The 18,915-nt window shown below is 42.2% G+C and overlaps 2 protein-coding genes across 3 annotated transcripts; both read left to right on the top strand.

Moving 5' to 3' along the window:
- The first annotated feature begins 853 nt into the window (after window positions 1–853).
- Window positions 854–6,060, top strand: Drep1 (DNA fragmentation factor-related protein 1). The gene is made up of 4 exons (XM_017238468.3): window positions 854–1,129; window positions 3,961–4,176; window positions 4,375–4,652; window positions 4,718–6,060. The coding sequence occupies exons 1-4, from the start codon at window positions 1,094–1,096 to the stop codon at window positions 5,082–5,084; spliced, it is 897 nt and encodes a 298-aa protein (XP_017093957.2). The 5' UTR covers window positions 854–1,093; the 3' UTR covers window positions 5,085–6,060.
- Window positions 6,061–8,083: 2,023 nt separating this feature from the next.
- On the top strand, window positions 8,084–17,738 carry Drep3 (DNA fragmentation factor-related protein 3). Of its 2 annotated transcripts, XM_017237908.3 has the most exons (4): window positions 8,107–8,438; window positions 11,226–11,604; window positions 16,440–16,649; window positions 16,721–17,738. In XM_017237908.3, the coding sequence occupies exons 1-4, from the start codon at window positions 8,368–8,370 to the stop codon at window positions 16,943–16,945; spliced, it is 885 nt and encodes a 294-aa protein (XP_017093397.3). In that variant the 5' UTR covers window positions 8,107–8,367; the 3' UTR covers window positions 16,946–17,738. The 2 variants fall into 2 exon arrangements, 1 of the variants encoding a protein (XP_017093397.3); XR_011442480.1 differs by lacking the exons at window positions 11,226–11,604; window positions 16,440–16,649; window positions 16,721–17,738 and adding an exon at window positions 8,785–9,855 and having other exon boundaries at window positions 8,084–8,438.
- Window positions 17,739–18,915: the final 1,177 nt, after the last annotated feature.

Below are 18,915 nucleotides of genomic sequence, written 5' to 3'. Positions count from 1 at the left end.
TTTGCACCCATCCTTCTTTCCTTTGCACGCAATGTATAAGAAGGATCCTATAAATTCTATAGATGTACAACTATCCTTAATTCCTCACTTATCCTTACACTCCATTGTGTTTGTTTATAAATTATAAATCGGAAAATGTAAAGATTCATATTTTCATAGTCTAACTTTAAGGGCGCCCAGAAGACAAATGGTAAATAAGAGTACAATTTTACAGATGTTATGCGAATGGTAATATTTGAGAAACTATTTAATAAAACTGTTTAAAATAATTATTTAAAAAAATTTTAAAAAAATAAAAAAAGTGCCCTCCTCCTCGATTCTCATAGGTTGCACTTAAGCAGGCTTGAAAAATAGCTCAAATAATTTTTTTTTTGTCAGACATTTTGTTTATATTTCTTGTTGTTATTGTAAGTTTTATTTGTTGTAGTTTTTGTTGTAATTACTGGCACTGCATGGGCATAATAACATCAGCTCTGGGCGAAGTAAATTTCCATTACTGGTTTTTAGAAATCTTTTGGACCAATAACTTAATGAAGTAAAAGGGAACACGGAGTTATTTATAGAATTGATGTCCCTAATGACTTCATAGAGTAATTATGAAAAAATTAGGGTTGATTTTTAAAAAAAGTCAAAGCATTTTTGAGTTATTTTGACGGGAGATCCAAGGGGCATTTGTGGATACGTACCAGTTATCATTTAAATCTTATAGACAATATTATTAAATTTAAAACCCATATTAACATCCCTATCAGAGCCTAACAGAGCGCCAAAATTCTCAAAGAGAAAACTCTGTGAGCTTGCGAAAGCTGCCGTATAAAAGCCAATGCTTCACAGTCTCACATGCTCATTTGAAACCGGCGCTCACCAACTGCAATTCGCAAAAAAAAGCTCGGCTGCGTCTGGCTAAGCGGAGCCAAAAAAAAAACTCCCACTTGAAGTGCAGCTTGTACAAGGAATTTAAAGTCTCATTGTTTTCAAAAACATAGTGCAAGTGTTATACAAAAAAACAATTAATTAAACCACTCAATGTCAAGGAATTAGACCTGGTTTATAGTGCATTGATAGTGTAAATTATTAATTTCTTTGCAACACCATGGAGGCAACTGGCGAATCAAAGAAACCATTCAAAGTGAGTTTTCATTTGAAATATTTTCCTTAATTTTAAATGAGAAACAAAGGCAAACAAAGCATGCATTATTTTCGATGCCATGCCCTTTTTTGGGCGTTGTGTGGCCCCAAGTGTTTGCTGCTTTTGTTGCTGTTGTTGTTGGCCGCGTGCTGTGTTGGTTGTTTTTTTTGTTCGTTCTTTATGGAAACTGGGTTGAACTTCAAGATTCTCTTAGAGTTCTACCGAAGAGAGCAGAAAGCCCCAAAGCTTGGAGCGCAATAGCAGAAAAGCTCAGTAATGTGGCGTTACTGTTGTGGATATTGTGTTTTTGCAAAACCAAAAAACAAACATAACATTTTGTATTTGGATTGGGTGTCCTTTTTCTTTTTTTTTTTGCTTTTCAATCCTGAACAATGGGGAGCTATTTGTTTTTGGAATTTTCTTTGCATGCTGGGCTGGTGGGGCTTTGTTGTCGACTAATTTGTTTATCTGCCGTTTAAACAGCATAAAGCCGTTTAAAGGATTTACGCAGAAAATGTGTGCTCTGCCGTTTCTTGTGCGGTTCAGTGGCTGCAACATGGCCTTAAAGCCAAACAGACACAAAGGGTCTCCACCCAACCACAAAGACAACATGCAACGTGCAACAAAGGACCTCCAAAGACCAAAGGAATTGCCAAAGAAGCCACAAAGCTGTTTTAACTGCCGGCTACGAGGAATTTCGGGAGATTCTGTATCCTTGTAACGGGGAACAGATCCATTAAAATGTCGCTGCTTATTAAATTAATTAATTCTGAAACCGCAACAGAACACAAAGCGGCTTAAAAGCTGTCAAATACCCTGACAACCATGAAAATGCCATTAAAAAGCGACAAACTTTTTCATCCAGATATCCAGACATGTCGCGCTGTAATTAGCCAGGCAACCACGCCCATCTACCCAACGCCTTTTATAAATAATTTATTAAACAATTTACATAATTTCATGGCATAGTTGGAAAGCAATTTAAAGTTGTCGCCTAATTTCCCCAGCGGCTTGGCTAAATCTGCGGCTACGCGCCCCATCAAATATTTAAAAGTCTTGCGACTTGTGGATCTTGGCCGGTTTAAGATGCAGATGAATAGAATAGAAAGATGTTTTGCCGGTCCCAGTCACGTATCCGGAGGATACCACCCCTCAATAGACCCAGACGATGGAGGTCGTTGCACGTGTAGCCATCACCAGGACCCCCAGGGTCCTGATAGTTGAGCAGCCAGAGTTAGTTGTGATTTAAAAGCCATCATCCCAGAGCTCAAAGAAGTTTGCAATTTGTTTACAGTGAGGATATATATTAAAGATTGTATCTAAATCTCTAATTTATTTATCTAACCTATGCTTCCACTTCGAGGCAGTTAAAAAAATTGCTAATTGAAATGAAAACTGCCAACAAAATAGACAGCAACTTTCGGGGAAATCCACTAATGTGATCAACTAAAAGTTTCTGACAAGTTTCTGGATGAAATAAAAAGGATGTTATTGTTTTTGCCGCTACTTGTACTCGATGCTCCAGTAGTTTGCCAAAGTTTTCATTGTGGCCCGGGAAAGTTTCCTCGCCTTTCCGGCATGATATGATTAATATTTGGCGCTGGCGAAGCACAAAAGTTTGCTGGCTTTAAGCATTTATGGGATAATTTAATGAGGACCTTCTTTGGGAGGATACTAGGATGGAAGATGGAAGACAGCATCCTAGCCGACTGCGAGAATGTTAAATAAAATGTTCGAAATGCAAACTCGACTACAATTTCATTTCAGACACGGCGAATTCAATTATTTATGAAGGACCTTAAGGAGTAGCACGTTTCTCAGCGTTTCGGGGCTATAAATTCTCTTAGCAATGCAGTCGTGCCGCTGCCCCAGACAACTATCTTCTTCCTCTCTCCGCCATCCGCCTGCCATCCATCTTGGCTGGGAACCCCTTCTGGCCCCTGGTCCCGGCATCTAGGCCAGGTCTCTAATTTATGTTTCGTTTAACCTTAGTGCTGAGGCACCATTTAACATTGCATGCAAGTTTAATAGAGCCTGGCTGCAAGACGTTGTCCTTGCAGCGCATACAGTGCACACTGGGGCATGCAACATAAAACGCTGACAGGCATAACTTGTCACACAAGAAAAAAAAGCTGGTTAAAAAACGAGGCATGGTGGGCGGGGAATTAAACGGCGCAAATATTTGCGAGACAGTCAGACGAGTGCTTGTCAAACTTGGTTCGAGTTTTTGAAGGAGATGGGCACACACACACACACTCAGTTCCAGGACTCGCATTGCAACAAATAGTTTAGCAGATTGGATAGCAGAGTGACATCCCCCCCTTGGCGGCCAAAGGACACATAAATCTCAATTAGTCTAAATGGATGCTTGGCAGCAGGACATGACGTGGGCGCAAATATTCACATCCCGATTATTTATTCATTGTAATAACTGTTTTTTTTCGTCCTGATGGAAATTTGCATTTTCAACAAGGACTCTGCAGAGTATTTCATTCAATTAAGCACCAAATGTGAAAAGTATTAAAGTATAACATGTATGTACTATGGAGGAATGAAGTTTAAAGGCCTACAAGGTTCTCCAGCATTCAGTTCACGTTCCCTTCTTGAGAAAAGGATCCAGCAAGGATGTTATAAATTCTACTGTATGTTTCGGTTTTTATTTTGGGCGCCTGGTATGAATATTTCAAAAGGACCCGCCCGCCCAATGCCAGGGACACAGTTGTTTCCCTTTTGACATTAATTTTTTATTCATTTGATGAGCCGGGCCATGTGTAACTGTTGCCATATTCGTAATTGTAAACGTGTAATGGTTGACTCTCCCTTCTGGCCAGGTCAAGGACGTCACGCGGAACATTAAGAAGGCTGTCTGCGCCTCCAGCCTGGAGGAGATACGCAACAAGGTGGCGGAAAAGTTCGAGAAGTGCGACCACCTGCCCACCATCCACCTGGACTCCGATGGCACGGAGATCGACGACGAGGAGTACTTCCGCACCCTGGACGAGAACACGGAGCTGGTGGCCGTGTTTCCCGGCGAGCACTGGATCGATGTAAGTTTTCAAGCATTTCAAGGATAATTACTCAGGCCCGAGGCGCACTTAATTGGATAATATATATATTTTATTTGGGTGTCCTTTTATCTGCCATAATCACTAATTGCTTTATCCTTGTTACGCCTTGGGCAGTTTCGTGACCCAAGCGACAAAACTGAGAGATAAAATTAAATGATATCCTTGCCGTGTTTATAGCCAACACATTACGTGACCATAACCACTCCACACGGCACAGACGGCCCGACCGGAAACGGAGACTCCTCCGCCGGAGGCGTGGGGGCAGGAGACACCACGGATGCCAGCAACTCGGAGTCGGCTCGCATCCGCCAGCTGGTGGGCCAGTTGCAGCACAACCTGTGCAACGTTTCCGTCATGAACGATGCCGACTTGGACTCGCTGTCCAACATGGATCCCAATTCGCTGGTGGACATAACCGGAAAGGAGTTCATGGAGCAGTTGAAGGATGCGGGAAGGTGAGTGTGGATGAGTCAGGATGGAATATCTCAGATAAAGGCATTAATTTTGTATTCCCCAATAGACCCCTTTGTGCCAAACGAAATGCCGAAGATCGCTTGAATCTCTTGAAGTTACTGAAGGCCGGTGCCATCTTCTGCTCGGAGCGGTATCCGGAGGACGCGGAGGCCATTGATCGGGAGATTGGACGCCAGCTGAACGAGGCGGAGAACGGACAGATGAGCAGCATCACCACCAGCAACACCCGCACCATCGAGGTGGTGCAGTGCGACAATCAGAACACGACGATAACCATTACGGTGGGCGAGGCCACCAGCACCTGCGCCACCACCAATGGCACCACCACGGTGGTGACCAGCGCTGCCGAGGTGGCCGCCAACGAGGCCAACGCCAATCCGAGTGGCAACGGCAACGCCAACGGCGACATCTGACTGCCCATCCTGGGCAGCCTGAGGTGAAGTCTGCCGGCCAGGGATTAGAGCTAAGAGGAGGTTATTCTGAGGAGGAAGATCAGTCCTGCAACATTGGGTTAACATACAACGTATTTGTAGCATGTAATTAGGCACTGTGTCACAAATCTAAAATCGAAACGAAGACAGAATCAATCGATACCATGCTTGTTAGTATCTAAGAGCAAATGAAAGTTAACGAACATTACACGTACTAGAATTAAAAGTCGGCATATTAAGGCATATGAAGAGCTCACCCATTGCCGAAGAGTCGAAGAGTGTTTTAGCAACCACAGAGGATGAATCATATTACGAAATCTATATACACAGGAAGCAACACGAAATCGTTATTAGCAGAAGCAGATAGATGAATCAATAATCAAAGTTTAGTGTCATAAGTATTATACCGAAGATGTATCGATGATTTAGGCAACAACCACCAATGTGAGTGTGAACCCCGAAATGAAACCCAAACCTGGATCTGTGGATCTGTGGATCTGTATCTGTGCTGGATATACATACATAGTTGAGTTGCTTGTCGAGTAGAGGACTATGTTTAGTAGGTAATTCAATGGAGACGCACATCAAAAATTGTTTTTAGACCAATGCCATTGTGAATGTCATTTGTTAAAAGGCCAATTGAGACTGACTGTATTTATGTGTATGTGTAATAGGTTTTTTTGTGTGCGGTATTGGCTTGAGCGGTATGAGATACAGCGGCATCCCCCTGCCCCTGTCCCTGTCCCACTGCCCGGCCCCCGCCAAATCCCTGACTCTAATAGCTAAATGAATTTAAGCAAACAGCGAACATTGTTAGCAAATTAAACAATAAATGAATAACACACAGAAACTGTAATTTTCTCAGATGATTGCAAACGATTCAAAATCCAATTAAAGCCGGTAACTGTCTACAATTTGAATAAGCAATAAAGGGAAACCGAAAACCAAAAACCAAAAAGCGATAAAAGAAAAACCAATGCAAACCGAAAAACAATTATTAAATTTTAGTGAAAATGCATACAGCAAACACTGAACCCGAAGGCAACTATATACACTAAACGAACTAAAATAAATAAATAAATGAATATTAAACAAATATTAAAGTTGATTGAACTAGTCTCTTGCGGCAAACGGGGCGTATACGTTATCAGCTAGCAATGTGCAACAGGGCGTATGGAATGCAAGTTCCTCTTTTGCTTTCAAAAGAGAGGGAGAGAGAGAGCTTGAGTGGCAGTGGAACAAAAGAGAGTATGGGAGTGGGAGTGGAAGTAGAAGTAGAAGGACCTGCTACTCTGTTTTCCCTTTTATTTTAATTGATTTAACAGCTAGCGGGACTCACTCACTGCCTCTCTTCAATGCAATCTTCTCCGTCACAGTGCAGTGACGTCACAGCGCCATGACGTTTGCAGCCACTTCCTTCGATGTCCTACTAACACAGTTCAAAGCTCCCGCAGAATGACCCAAATTCGTGACGACACTCCGCCCCTAGCACCTAGCTCCTGGCCGCTCCATGTGGGCGTGGCCATGAAGGATGATGAATTGAATTTGTTTTGTGGCTTTTGCATATTTAATTTCCCTTATTAACGGTAAAGCAAAGACCTTTTCAGTATCCATTTTTAATTTTGTACTTTTAGAAAATTCAGTTCTGCTTGAGGTGGTTTTCAGGACTACAAAATGGCTAAAATAAAAGGCGGAAGAGACGGAAGTAGAGAAAAGATGAAAAATGTAACTGGAACCGCACTTCTGGTTTTGACGGCTTTTGATGTGCGTGGTCGTGGTTACAAAATTGTCGCCATTTCTTCAAATTGTTTTTTTTATTATGGTTTTGTTCAAAAAGATCAAAAGATAGCACTCCCCAAGAGACCAAATAAATCTAAAATTACTGATATCCGACTTGAAATCAAGTTCTATTGAGTATTAATTTATTCCTGTTCATTAAATCCTTTTGGCACTCAATAGGGCAGTAATTTCTTTGAAAATCGAATCAGATTTCAACACTTTATTTTATGACCATTCATCCATCATCATCATTATTATTCCCTAATCCGCTGCTCGAAGCTTGTTGCATCCACACACCCATACCATACCATATGTAAGCAGAGTATATATTCCATGGGCAAGCCCCCTAAGCACAAATGTCAAACGTCTCAAAACAAGGGCGTCTTCTGGTGGGAGGGAGGTGGGGCTTGGTGGGCGTGGCCAGAGTAAACAACATATCGAGGCAAGTCTATAAGCAACTCGACTAACGAGACGCTTTTGCTTCCAAACGAGCACATAATTCTCTACAAATTTTTCCAGCTAGCCTTTTATTTTTCGTGTTTCTACTCTATCAGAGGGTATTAATGATTTTTATGATTTACTTTTTATAGTTTTAATTAGTTAAATATATCAATTTGTCCTTTCATTAGAAGATTATCTTCATTATTTATTTTTAATATTTTTTGAAGAGTATCTGATCTGTCGCCATCACTTTTATCCAAAATTTTATTTTATTTTCATTCACATTTCCTTCCAAAATAAATGTCAAGGATGGGGCGGGCTTTCGAGAGGGAGCTGAGCTGGAGGTACTGGCAGCAAGCAGCAATAGCCGCAGGCTGTTTATTTAATCCCCTCTACCCCTCTATCCCTCCACCGAAAAAATGTGTGAGTTCGACGTTGCACATAAACAAGCAGCTCGGTAATAGATGCCGCAGTGGGCATTACTAATGCGCCCCGTGGCACTTTTTCCCCACATTATATGGCAGCGAAAAGCAAGGATAATGTCAGGGCACATATATGCATAAGTAGTGTGTGTGGGGTTGGGGTTGGGGGTGTGGGTGTGAGGCTGAAGGGATACTGGTTCATAATTGTGCAGTTAGAGCCACAGGCAGTCGCAAACTGCTGCTTAGATTGCCTCATTTGGGTGTTTGCTTTTGGCCACCAGGAAGTCATTATGCCACAAAGCCACCCACCATAGTCCACCCACTATAATCCCACTATGGTCCACCCACTGGCCCTCCCACTGCCTTGGAAGCAGCTGTCAGTAATGAAAATTTAACCAAGTTGGCCAAACACAAAACACAAATATGAAATTATCCGTTTTGTTTATCACGATGCAGTTGCTAACGCTGCTGCAGATTGCAGTCCTTGCCGCAGAGGTTGCCACCACATTGCCACAGGAGGTGTATTGGAAGGATCAGCAGGACATTCCCCCCTACAGCACTGCGTGCATACAGAATTGCATCGGCACTATTTTTCCACCCTTCATAGATGTAAAGTCAGCGGAATGTTCGCTCTTCGAGCGCGATTTCGACTGTACCCTTTTCTGTTCGTTCTACAAAAGATGAGAATATGGTTGTAAGTAAAATAAAAATTCAGGAAAATAAATTTCGTTTAAATATTTAACCATTAAACCAATTAAACGCCAGCGCCTGTCAATAAAAATCCATTTAATGGCACATTCACATTCCAAAAATAAAAAAAGTAAAATCAAAATAATTAAGTATGCCATTAAAAGTGAATGTAAATTGCTTGTTACATACCAGCAGGACGCGAACAAGGACAAAACATCAGTATCCGTTTTTCTTTAGCATTTCACATTTATTTTAATTTAATTAAAATGTTTGTTCTTCATTCCTTTATTTTTTGTCTGTATTGAAATTCCAATTTGTCGTTTTTTTGCCGCCCATTTAATTTCATTTAGAAACGAAAATGCCAGGTCTAAAGTGGATGTGGCAGCGAGTGCAAATATTTGCCATTTACCCAGTTGCCGAAACTGTTGGCCAACCAGAAAAAAAACCGGCAGAAACAAGTGCAACATGGAGACAGTGGATGCTGAAGGACTATTAATCATTGCCACATGCTGCGAGCCTGACCTTTGCGATGACATGCGAGTTAATTAATCTAACTGGCCAGACTGCCAGTGCGAAGGTCGTGTATTGCAATTAAACATGCCAGCCTGCGATGATGATGATGAAGGGAATTTCTCAACATCTACACCCGTTTATAGTACAGCCAGCAGCCACCTTGGCGGCCAGACGCATAAATTTCAATTTGCCACACCGTCTGGCTGCTGATGTTGCTGCTCGCTCTTCTGGGTCTATGCATTTAAATTGATGACGATGGCGCTGCATATGCGAAAAGTTGTTCGCGCCACGCCCCAATGCGCAATTAGCGGACCACGGACCATAAATTATTCAACCACCCCCAGGCTCCCAGCAACCCCTACGGAAATAGGAAATCGCCCAGAAGGGCGAGTATTCCATCCAAAAAGCGGACGTTGGCTAAAATATGCATAGTATGTTGCGCCAAGGACATCAAGGACGACAATTGAATGCCAGCGATTGATGGTCCGCGATTGAAATGCAATGCGTTGAGCAGGATAACCAGATAGTCGAAGATGCCAGACCATTTGTCAACACGTGCCTGCCAGGACAATCACGCGCCCAACTCTGCCGTTTCCGCGGTGCGTTGGCAATCAAATTAACCCGGGCGTACATGGCGTATGCGCAATATTGTTTGGCGCGGTAAGCCCGGCTCAGTAATAAATATCAGTGTGAATGGCTATTTATTGGCAGTGGCTTCAGATCAACATCCCAAACCGAAAAACAAATCTGTGGAAATTTCATGAATTTTAAACATTTCATTTCCGGCGCTCCTGCAAATGTCATCGCCTGTTCCGAAACTCGAACCAATAAATCCTTTGGCTTTTGTCTTTCACTTTTGTTGAAAAACTTTCGGCCAATAAGAGCACTACGGATGAATACCTATTTTAATTATGCAGCCAGGGAATTATAGTTTTTTTTTCTTTTTGGGGAAAATGAATGGAGATGGCGGGCAATCTCATTATGCCGCTGTGACATTTTTCAGGAGGCCCTTGCTCGCTGCCACAGGAGTTTGTTGGCCCAAATTGCAAACTTTATTTTATTGCATTTTTAAACTTTGCCCTTAGTTGCGAAAGTTCAGGCTAAAATATTTATATTTGCTGCCAAGCCCCATATATATGTACAAATACTCTATAAAGAGTGAGGGCATCGTCTGTGTGAGTGTGTTTATCTTTAGTGTTTTGTTGCGGTGCCGGCTAAGTAGAACTATTTGCAGCTGCTCTGGTAAACTTTTTACCCACTTTTACGGGTCAAAGGGTCCCGATCCCAGATCCCAGGACCCTCTGCATTATCCTTTGGCACACGCCCCGCTAACAGTGTCTTAACAGAGCTCTCCCGCAACAAAAAAGCTCCTCGAAGGTTAGACTTTGCTGTGTGTCTTTGCTTCATGTCCTGTGTGTTTGCGCGCTGCTGCTGTGTGTTTGCTTTGGTCGTGGTCGTGGCTGTCGGCAAATGCGAGCCGAGCTCTCATACACTTCGTCCTGCGTCCTTCGTCCTGGCTGTTGTTTAAATACAGCACGCACAGCCGTCTGGCAATTTATTCCAAGTTCGGCCGGCTTTTGTGGTGCTTGCTCTGCTCCCGGAGCAGTGCCTTTCGAAACAAAAAAAAAAAACGAAAAAAACAAAAAGGATATTCATCAAAAATCGCGTAGTTCAATAGTAGGGCCACAAAAAATTCAGTGAATTGTAACTTTATAAAAACATAAAATGTAAAGTTCTTCTGAAGTTCCAAAAAGGTACTTTCTGAGTTCGTTTTTTGTGGGAAAACCATGTGCTGCACAAAAGTTTGAAAAATCATCCACAAATCAGGAAAAGCTTCACTTTGTTTATGTTAATTTCCATCACAGTTAACAAGTTCTTGTCTAAAGATTTTACTTGGCTCGGGGGACTGGCCATTTCAGAGTTTTCTGAAGCGCTTCTTTTAAAGTCCTTTCGCCGGGACTTTTCTTAAATGTCAATATTTACTTTTTTTGCAATGAATTTCCTGCTTTCCTGCTTTTAAATTTTCTATTTTTCTATTTTGCTTCGCAAACAAATGCGTCGTTTTCGCGAGAAAGCCATGCTGCCTTGTTTGTTTCCATTCTTTTAAATAATAATTTTCAAATTGCACAATTTTCTTTTTGATTTTTGTCATAAATATCCCGCTGAGCTTGCAAAAGAACGGCTAAAATCATAACGAAAAGTTCTTGTTGCTTATCATGGATGCCCCGAAATAAACCTAAACTAAATGTCTCAATTATGGCCTAAATTTGTTTTCCAGACACGAAAACTTTTGGAAAAACCATAAAAAAATGACAGAGATGAATCCGGGAGAGGCGGACGTGATGGAGGCAGGAGCCAAGCCTCCAGGAGCAGAGGACAAACCTTCCGGAGAACCAGAAGCAGACTCCAAGAAAGTAGAGGACCCAAATCCCGGCCTTGAAGCTGCTATCCCTCCGTCCAGACAGCGAACCCTAACACGCACCGCCGAACTGGACGCCGATGGCGACGACATGGACCTGCTGGATCCCGATGCGGACGATGCCGCCGACAGCATTACCCTCGAGTTGGCCTTGTCGCCGCACAGCAGCACTCCCACTCCACCGCCCACCATTGCCGAGGAGGACTTTGCCCAGCTGGACAACAGTAAGCCCTTCAAGGTGCGTATATCCATGTCCAGTATTTAGTCCAGCAATCCGCTAAGTGATTACAGCGGAGCTATTGTTACGCTGTTGTTATGGCCATACTTCAGGTTGGCCAAAGGAAAAAAGTTTAAATGCGGAACAAAAAAATATAGAAAAGTTTGACGGTCAGCGCGAAAGAGTGAAAGGTTTTCCGGACGGAGAGAAAATGGGCAGCCACTTCAAAGCCTTGGCCGTTGAGTGGCATCATCGACATTGGTGCTGCTGGTGCTGGTGCCCCTGAAGTGTTGCTGGCGGTGCTTTATTCGCCCTTTAAGCATTCAGCTAACTTTTCAATCCAATCCAAAAAGCTGGCTAAAAAAATATAAAATGGAGGGGGTTCTAAAAAGGGGAAGGTTAGTCGAGAGCCCTTGATAAGAAGAATGTTATCATGGTCTGGATATATTGTGGATTGGATTGAATAAATGTAGATTACAGGAATACAATTCCTATTAAAAAGAATAGGTTTCTCTTATAAATATTAAAAATATTCCATCACAAATAATATTCAATCACAAACAGACAAACAAAACTAGTTTCAATTAAAGCAATAAAGTGCTAGTCTGGTTTCTATTTAGTTTCTATATTAAATGCAGATCATATTCATTTTTTAAATTATGAACAGATATATGAGATATATCCAATTAAATAGCCCAATTAAATTCACTAAAAATAAGTTTCTTTGAGTTAGACACCCTTAGCATAAAATTCGTTATTAAATGCTAATGAAAAACTTGACCATTCTCATCATGCTTTAAAGAACTGCTTCAAAAGGAAAGAATTTTTCCATAATTACCGACTAAAAAGCCACGGAAACTTCTAACTCCACCGAAGCACGTTGATTTTCCCCGCCAAATTGCTCTTTTTTCCGGCTCTGTGAACTCTATTTGACTATAAAGATGGGGAATCCAAAGCCAATATAGTAGTGGGCGGTCAACAATTGAAATTTAATTAAAATGTTCAAACTGTTTCAAGCTCGATGGAAAAGTAGCATCCGCATGCGGGCGCCAATGTGGCTCGTATATCATTGTGCAGCCACCCGAGCCGCCCCCATCTAAGCCGTCGCGCCTGGGCACGGCAATTGGACGATAACGAGACGTCTCTGGTTCCGAGTTCCCGGTTCGTTGGTCTCCCCTCCTGTCCCTGGCCAGGCTGGGGCACCCTAATCGATTTATGGTGTGCTAACGTGCTTAAAGAGCCACCGCCAATAACAATATAAACTGGGCCGATAGATCGGCATCTGGATGGATCTGGTGAATAGATGATAAGCTCAACGAGAGCTATCAAGTGGCTGTAAATTTCAGGGGCGAGAGCAATTAATTGGCAGCCTGATGTGGCCGAAATGCGGTGCCATTTGTCAGTGACAGCTCGGAGGGGCATGAAGCTGGGTCTGAGCCTGGGCCCACGTGTCGTATGAGTAATTCATGCGCATTTCAGCTAATTAATAAGCCCACAGCTTGTCAGGCAACTGACACGAATGCCGTTTGCTCATGGAGTTTATCAGGGTAGAAGTCCTTGAGCCACAATTACCATCAAGTAATAATCCTTAAACTATTAATTTTCTCCCCAAAAAAAGGTCCTTTTTTGTAAATCTCAACAACGTTTCAAATTCAAGAAAGTAAATTGCTTTTAATGGGTTTTCTGGCAACTTGATACAAGTTTTCATATTTTATAAACATTTTCGTTTTCGCCTTTGATGTCGCACAAGTCTCGATAAGACATAGCTTTGCAACAGACAGTTTTTATTCGATTTATTTTATATAAGGATATGCTTCTCATGAGTAATTTGGCCCAAAGGATGTGCTGTGGGAAGCCAAAGTCACCAGGACACTTCTGGTGCTAGCAGGAAATTAAAGCCGAGGAGAAACAAATCTCATTGCGTTGCGACTGAAGTGGCCCGAGGTGTCGGGCTGGTGGTGGATCCTTCATCCTTTTTTGCTAACGCGTTAATGCGTTTTTCATGTCCACCTATGGGGTCCACCTTGTGGATTTCGGCAATGCAAATGGCCTTAAAAAAACAACAACCAAATAAACTTCCAGCCAGCCACCCAGCCACCAGAAATGGAATCTGCAGATGGAAGGTCGAGGTGGAAATTAAATTACGAACAGACATGCCGCATGGCTCGACAAACATTTCGGGTGAAGAGGACGTCTCGTTGAGACATTGCGTATACGCCACGTTGCGCATCGAGGTAAACATACAGCGTACACAAACATTATCCTTGTCCAGGCAAGCGTGCAACTTAACAACGCGCTCCCTTGCCCCCTCCCCCCCGCTGCCTTCAGTAATAAATAAGCTAATAAGTACGTGTAAGTGAGGATTGTGACGAAAGACATAAGAGTTTGGCGACTTTCAGTGTCTGTGAATGATGCTAATGATTTCCCTGAATGCCGAGTGTTGCCATGGCATTTCGATGACAATCATGGGAAATTAGTGCCACCGATGAATGGCTGACAGTGGACAATGCCAGCCGCAGGCCCATCAAAACGGCCCTGACTAGCCGGCCCCGAAATTACTGTGGCCAGTCCTGAAATCGAATTTCTTCGAATGGGTTTTGGATAATTGCTTACATTGCCGGTAATTTGCATTTCCTGACCGACTCAACCTAAGTGCTATTTGAACAACAGAAATGCTCCTCCCAGCCAGCTTTAAATCTCAAATTCCGTATGACAAATTCATGTCAGTTCTGTGTTAAGTGAGTCCATTGTCCAGTGTCCTTGCTATGTTACTGGGAAAATTGTCTCTTGTTTTAGAGATGTGTGTTTAGAGAGAAAAGTTGCCTACTTCTTGTTGAATATTTTGAAATAAAAGACAGGCCATAAGGAGAAAGATCTTAAAAGTCTAAGTTTAATAGTTATATGTTTATTTTTCTTTAATAATTCATATTTCAGTTAAAAAATGTACCCGAAATTCTCCCAGTGTTTCTATGCAAAGTGGAGAATTTACAGGGGAAATATTGACACTGCAATGCCAAACAAAAATGTGAGGGCCAATCTGCGAGCCTAACCGCACCGTTCGTAAATATTTGCCACCCGTCCAACCAACCACTCTTCACTCCACTTCTGGGGCTCTTCAGGTCCTGTCTCGTTTTGTCATTGGAACTGGGACTCAACCAAATTGAAACCACAAATCAGACCGAGACACTAAGTGCACCATGATGACGAGATGACGACGAGATGATGATGATGAAACCTATCAACAATGGCACTTGAGTTCGTTATGGTAACACTCGCTCCAACAAAATGAAGGGTTCTGACTCTGACCAAAAGTCAAAGTTCAACTCTGAGAAAAGCACATTGTTCGGCTGGGCCGGCAGTTAAGAAAGCCAACTACAACCACGCCGGCTATAATGACTTTTCTGGCAGCAGAAGCCCACCGACAAAAAAAAATATGAACGTATGTAGGTAGAGGGCAAACAATGCCGCAGGACATTGGCATATGGCCCAGACCTGGGCGGCTGGGGTGTGTCCTGATTGAATAGTTTCCTAGGCGCCGAGTAAAGCCACAATTGATTCTACGGTTCAACTGTTGTGGTTGACCCTCAAAAAGCACAAAGCCATAGGGTAAATGTTGCTTTAACAACGGGCTACGCCCATCCAGAATTCCCATTAAATGCATGATAAATTTTCATTGTTGTTCTCATCCAGCAGCAACTGGGCTCCAGACTTCGACCAGACGTCGGAGACGGTGCTGGCCATTTGATGGATTCCCTAAGCGTCGTATAATTGGTTTACCAGACTCCAGAGACTGGGTGTCTTTGATGGATGGATGGATAGGTGGATGGATGGGTTGGTTAGTCTGCCAAGTCATTGCATGTGATGATGATGACTAAGATACAAATTCAGGATCAGACTCAGGCTCAGGCGTCAGACTCAGACCCAGACGCAGATTAAATGGCCACAAACCGCTTGACAGTTGCCTGTCACCTGGAGACACCTGGAAATGTGCTGAGAAAAGAGGTTTCCAAGGACCTTCTCGGCAATTTATCAAAGACAGCCCTTAGCTTTCCTTTTTTTTAACTTTTTGGTAATGCTTTTATTGTGTTACCTTCAACTTGACCCATCCAGCCAACCATCCTCCCATCCATCCATCCATACAATCTATCCATCCATTTTTTCGGCCTTGTTCGGAATCGGCAGCATTATGCTTTAAATATTTTAGTAGCAATCTTTTAGGCCCAAGCGAGTAAAGAGAAAGTGGAGAGAAAAAAAACAGAGAAAAAGGTTGAATGTATATATAATCGGAGAATGCTCCTTGACCTTCCCACCCGGCCATTGTTTGGGGGCTTTATTGTTATGGCAAATGATAAATTGATTAGTTGTTGCCATTGCTGCTCCACCTTGAGGCATCCTCCGAACAGTGTCTCCCTCTAACAATTAACCTGCCACGTATTCTTAGTCCTTGGTTCTCAGTCCTGAGTCCTTATCGTTGTCGCCGCGCTTCGTTAACTTCTTATTGTTTTTATTGGCAGGTTGGGAGGGGTGTGGCAATCGCCCTGGGGGGTCCTTGCAAATTAAAGCAAACAAATGTTTTAGGCTTTTGTGTTTTTGTTTTTGATTCTCTCTTTTTTGCTGTTTGTGTTTTGTATTTGTTTGTTGTTAAAGCCTAATGGACAAAGTGTGTGCGTAAGTATTACAATTGACTCTGACAAACATTTTGGCCAAGTAAATAATGGCTAAGAACACTTTGGACTGTATTTTCCAGCAGTGTACTCTGTGTATTCTGTGAAAGCTATGCCAATATAGTGGCTTGCCAAAAACATTTTCCGATTTTCAGCGTCAAATTCCTAGTAATCCTGCAGCCTCCATTTCAGATCAAGGACATCACGCGGAATATTCGCAAGGCTGTGGTGGCCACCACGCTGTCGGAGCTGCGTGTGAAGGTGTCAGCGAAATTTCAACGTGTTCAGCCGACGATACACCTGGATTGCGATGGCACCGAAATCGACGACGAGGAATACTTCAGCACTCTGGAGCCAAATGCCGAATTGATTGCAGTCTTTCCCGGCGAGCAGTGGCGCGATGTGAGTTCCACCCTATCCCATATCCCGCCTGGCTTTAACCCATATCCTTTTGTCATATCCTCCGCCTTTAGCCGAGCGACTATAATGCCAATTTGCGTCGCACTTCTTTGGATGCGCAGAGATTGCGGAAACTGGTGAGCAAATTGCAACCGAACTATATCAACGACGATGACCTGGACAAGCTGTCGAACATGGATCCCAACTCTCTGGTGGACATCACAGGACGCGAGCCCAAGGACAGCGAGTACTCGTCCAGGAGCGATACTGCCCGCAGATCCACAGAGCTGTCATGCTAAGGACTCTTTGGATTTTGTCATTTTTTGGGGAAGGATAATAATCGCCTAGGGGGGTCGCCTTTGACGGATGTATGTAAATAGGGAATTTGTACGAGTTTATATGCCAAGCAGGCCGATATCTAAGATGTCGGGTATTTTTGGAAAACGTTTTGCTCAATTGGACTTGATGCGACCGATATGGATTTGGATGGTTTTATCTCTCTATACGTATGTAGATCCAAAAGTTGTGTATTTTTCGAGCTCACATTGTCGTAAGTGGAGTAACTAACACTCACCCTGAATGTCTATTATCAACCGCTAATTGTTCCTAGACCAATAGCTATATTTACACAAAAGAGAAACTGAAGAGCCTCTAAGGCCGCAATCTATTAGAATCTTACCTACTACCTATCCCAACCTCACTCAGTGGACGGACGATCAACGAACTTTAGATGCAAATAGTTATACGTGTATTCTCCATTTAGAAATATTTGGGCAGTTAGGGGGTTACTAGGGAGCAAATTGAAAAAAAAAAATACAATTTATTGCAATTGAATCTCAATTAAATCAATTAACAATTGAATAAACCTTCACACCCGGCACACTATTTATTTTTGTTACACTATTTGTAAACTGCATCGAATTGGCACTTTTTTTGCACTTTTGTCAAAGGATTTTTGCTGTTAAGCGATTTTAATTCAATTTATATGTATTTATGTATTTACGTTGTGTCTACAGGAATCAATTGGAATTTGTAATTTGTAACTTAACAAACCAAATTAAAAAAGTAAAAAGGGAAAACCAAATAAGAAGAAAATAAATAAATGGATAAATGTGTGAAAGTACTTTTTATCGAAAACAATAAATTGCAATTTTATGTGTTGAGTTTGCTAAACTTTTTTGGATGGTTTGGTTGTCTGAGGCTTGAAAACTATTTTCGATTTTTTTAATACCCTTGCAGAGGTACCCTTTTTTTGAACGAAAATGGAAAAAAAAATCTAAAAAATATTGTGTCTCGGGATTTTAATGCAGAATGGTGGAGAATCGATCTAGAAATCGTTTTAGGTACTCCGATTGAGAATCGTATAAGAATTGGGGAAGATAGAGCCATCGCTGTGGGCCCTATAGGGGAAACCCCCATTTTCAAGGGATCCCATCACGAAAAATGGACAAAAAATCGAAAAAATATTTTGTCTCAGGATTTTGAAGCAGAATGGTGCAGAATCGATCTAGAAATCGTTTAAGGTATTCCGCTTGAGAATCGGATGAGAATTAAGGAAGATATAGCCATCACAGTGGACCCCATAGGGGAAAACCCTATTTTCAAGGGTCCCATCAGGAAAAATGGACAAAAAATCTAAAAAATATTTCGTCTCAGGATTTTGATGCCGAATGGTGCAGAATCGATCTAGAAATCGTTTAAGGTATTCCGCTTGAGAATCCGATGAGAATTAAGGAAGATATAGCCATCACAGTGGACCCCATAGGGGAAAACCCCATTTTCAAGGGGTCCCATCAGGAAAAATGGACAAAAAATCGAAAAAATATTTTGTCTCAGGATTTTGATGCAGAATGGTGCAGAATCGATCTAGAAATCGTTTAAGGTATTCCGCTTGAGAATCGGATGAGAATTAAGGAAGATATAGCCATCACAGTGGACCCCATAGGGGAAAACCCCATTTTCAAGGGGTCCCATCAGGAAAAATGGACAAAAAATCGAAAAAATATTTTGTCTCAGGATTTTGATGCAGAATGGTGCAGAATCGATCTAGAAATCGTTTAAGATATTCCGCTTGAGAATCGGATGAGAATTGAGGAAGATATAGCCATCACAGTGGACCCCATTTTCAAGGGATCCCTTCAGGAAAAATGGACAAAAAATCTAAAAAATATTTCGTCTCAGGATTTTTACGCAGAGTGGTGCAGAATCGATCTAGAAATCGTTTAAGGTATTCCGCTTGAGAATCGGATGAGAATTGAGGAAGATATAG

The sequence above is a fragment of the Drosophila bipectinata genome, chromosome 2R, assembly GCF_030179905.1.
Source record: "Drosophila bipectinata strain 14024-0381.07 chromosome 2R, DbipHiC1v2, whole genome shotgun sequence".
Classification (NCBI taxonomy): Eukaryota; Metazoa; Arthropoda; class Insecta; order Diptera; family Drosophilidae; genus Drosophila; species Drosophila bipectinata.
This window is presented reverse-complemented; position numbering and strand designations above follow the sequence as displayed.

Coding starts and splice junctions, on each gene's coding strand:
- Drep1 (XM_017238468.3), top strand. CDS start 1,094: ATGGAGGCAACTGGCGAATCAAAGAAACCATTCAAA. Junction 1,130..3,960: donor AATCAAAGAAACCATTCAAA/GTGAGTTTTCAT, acceptor CCTTCTGGCCAG/GTCAAGGACGTCACGCGGAA. Junction 4,177..4,374: donor CCGGCGAGCACTGGATCGAT/GTAAGTTTTCAA, acceptor CCGTGTTTATAG/CCAACACATTACGTGACCAT.
- Drep3 (XM_017237908.3), top strand. CDS start 8,368: ATGTTCGCTCTTCGAGCGCGATTTCGACTGTACCCTTTTCTGTTCGTT. Junction 8,439..11,225: donor CAAAAGATGAGAATATGGTT/GTAAGTAAAATA, acceptor TTTGTTTTCCAG/ACACGAAAACTTTTGGAAAA. Junction 16,650..16,720: donor CCGGCGAGCAGTGGCGCGAT/GTGAGTTCCACC, acceptor CTCCGCCTTTAG/CCGAGCGACTATAATGCCAA.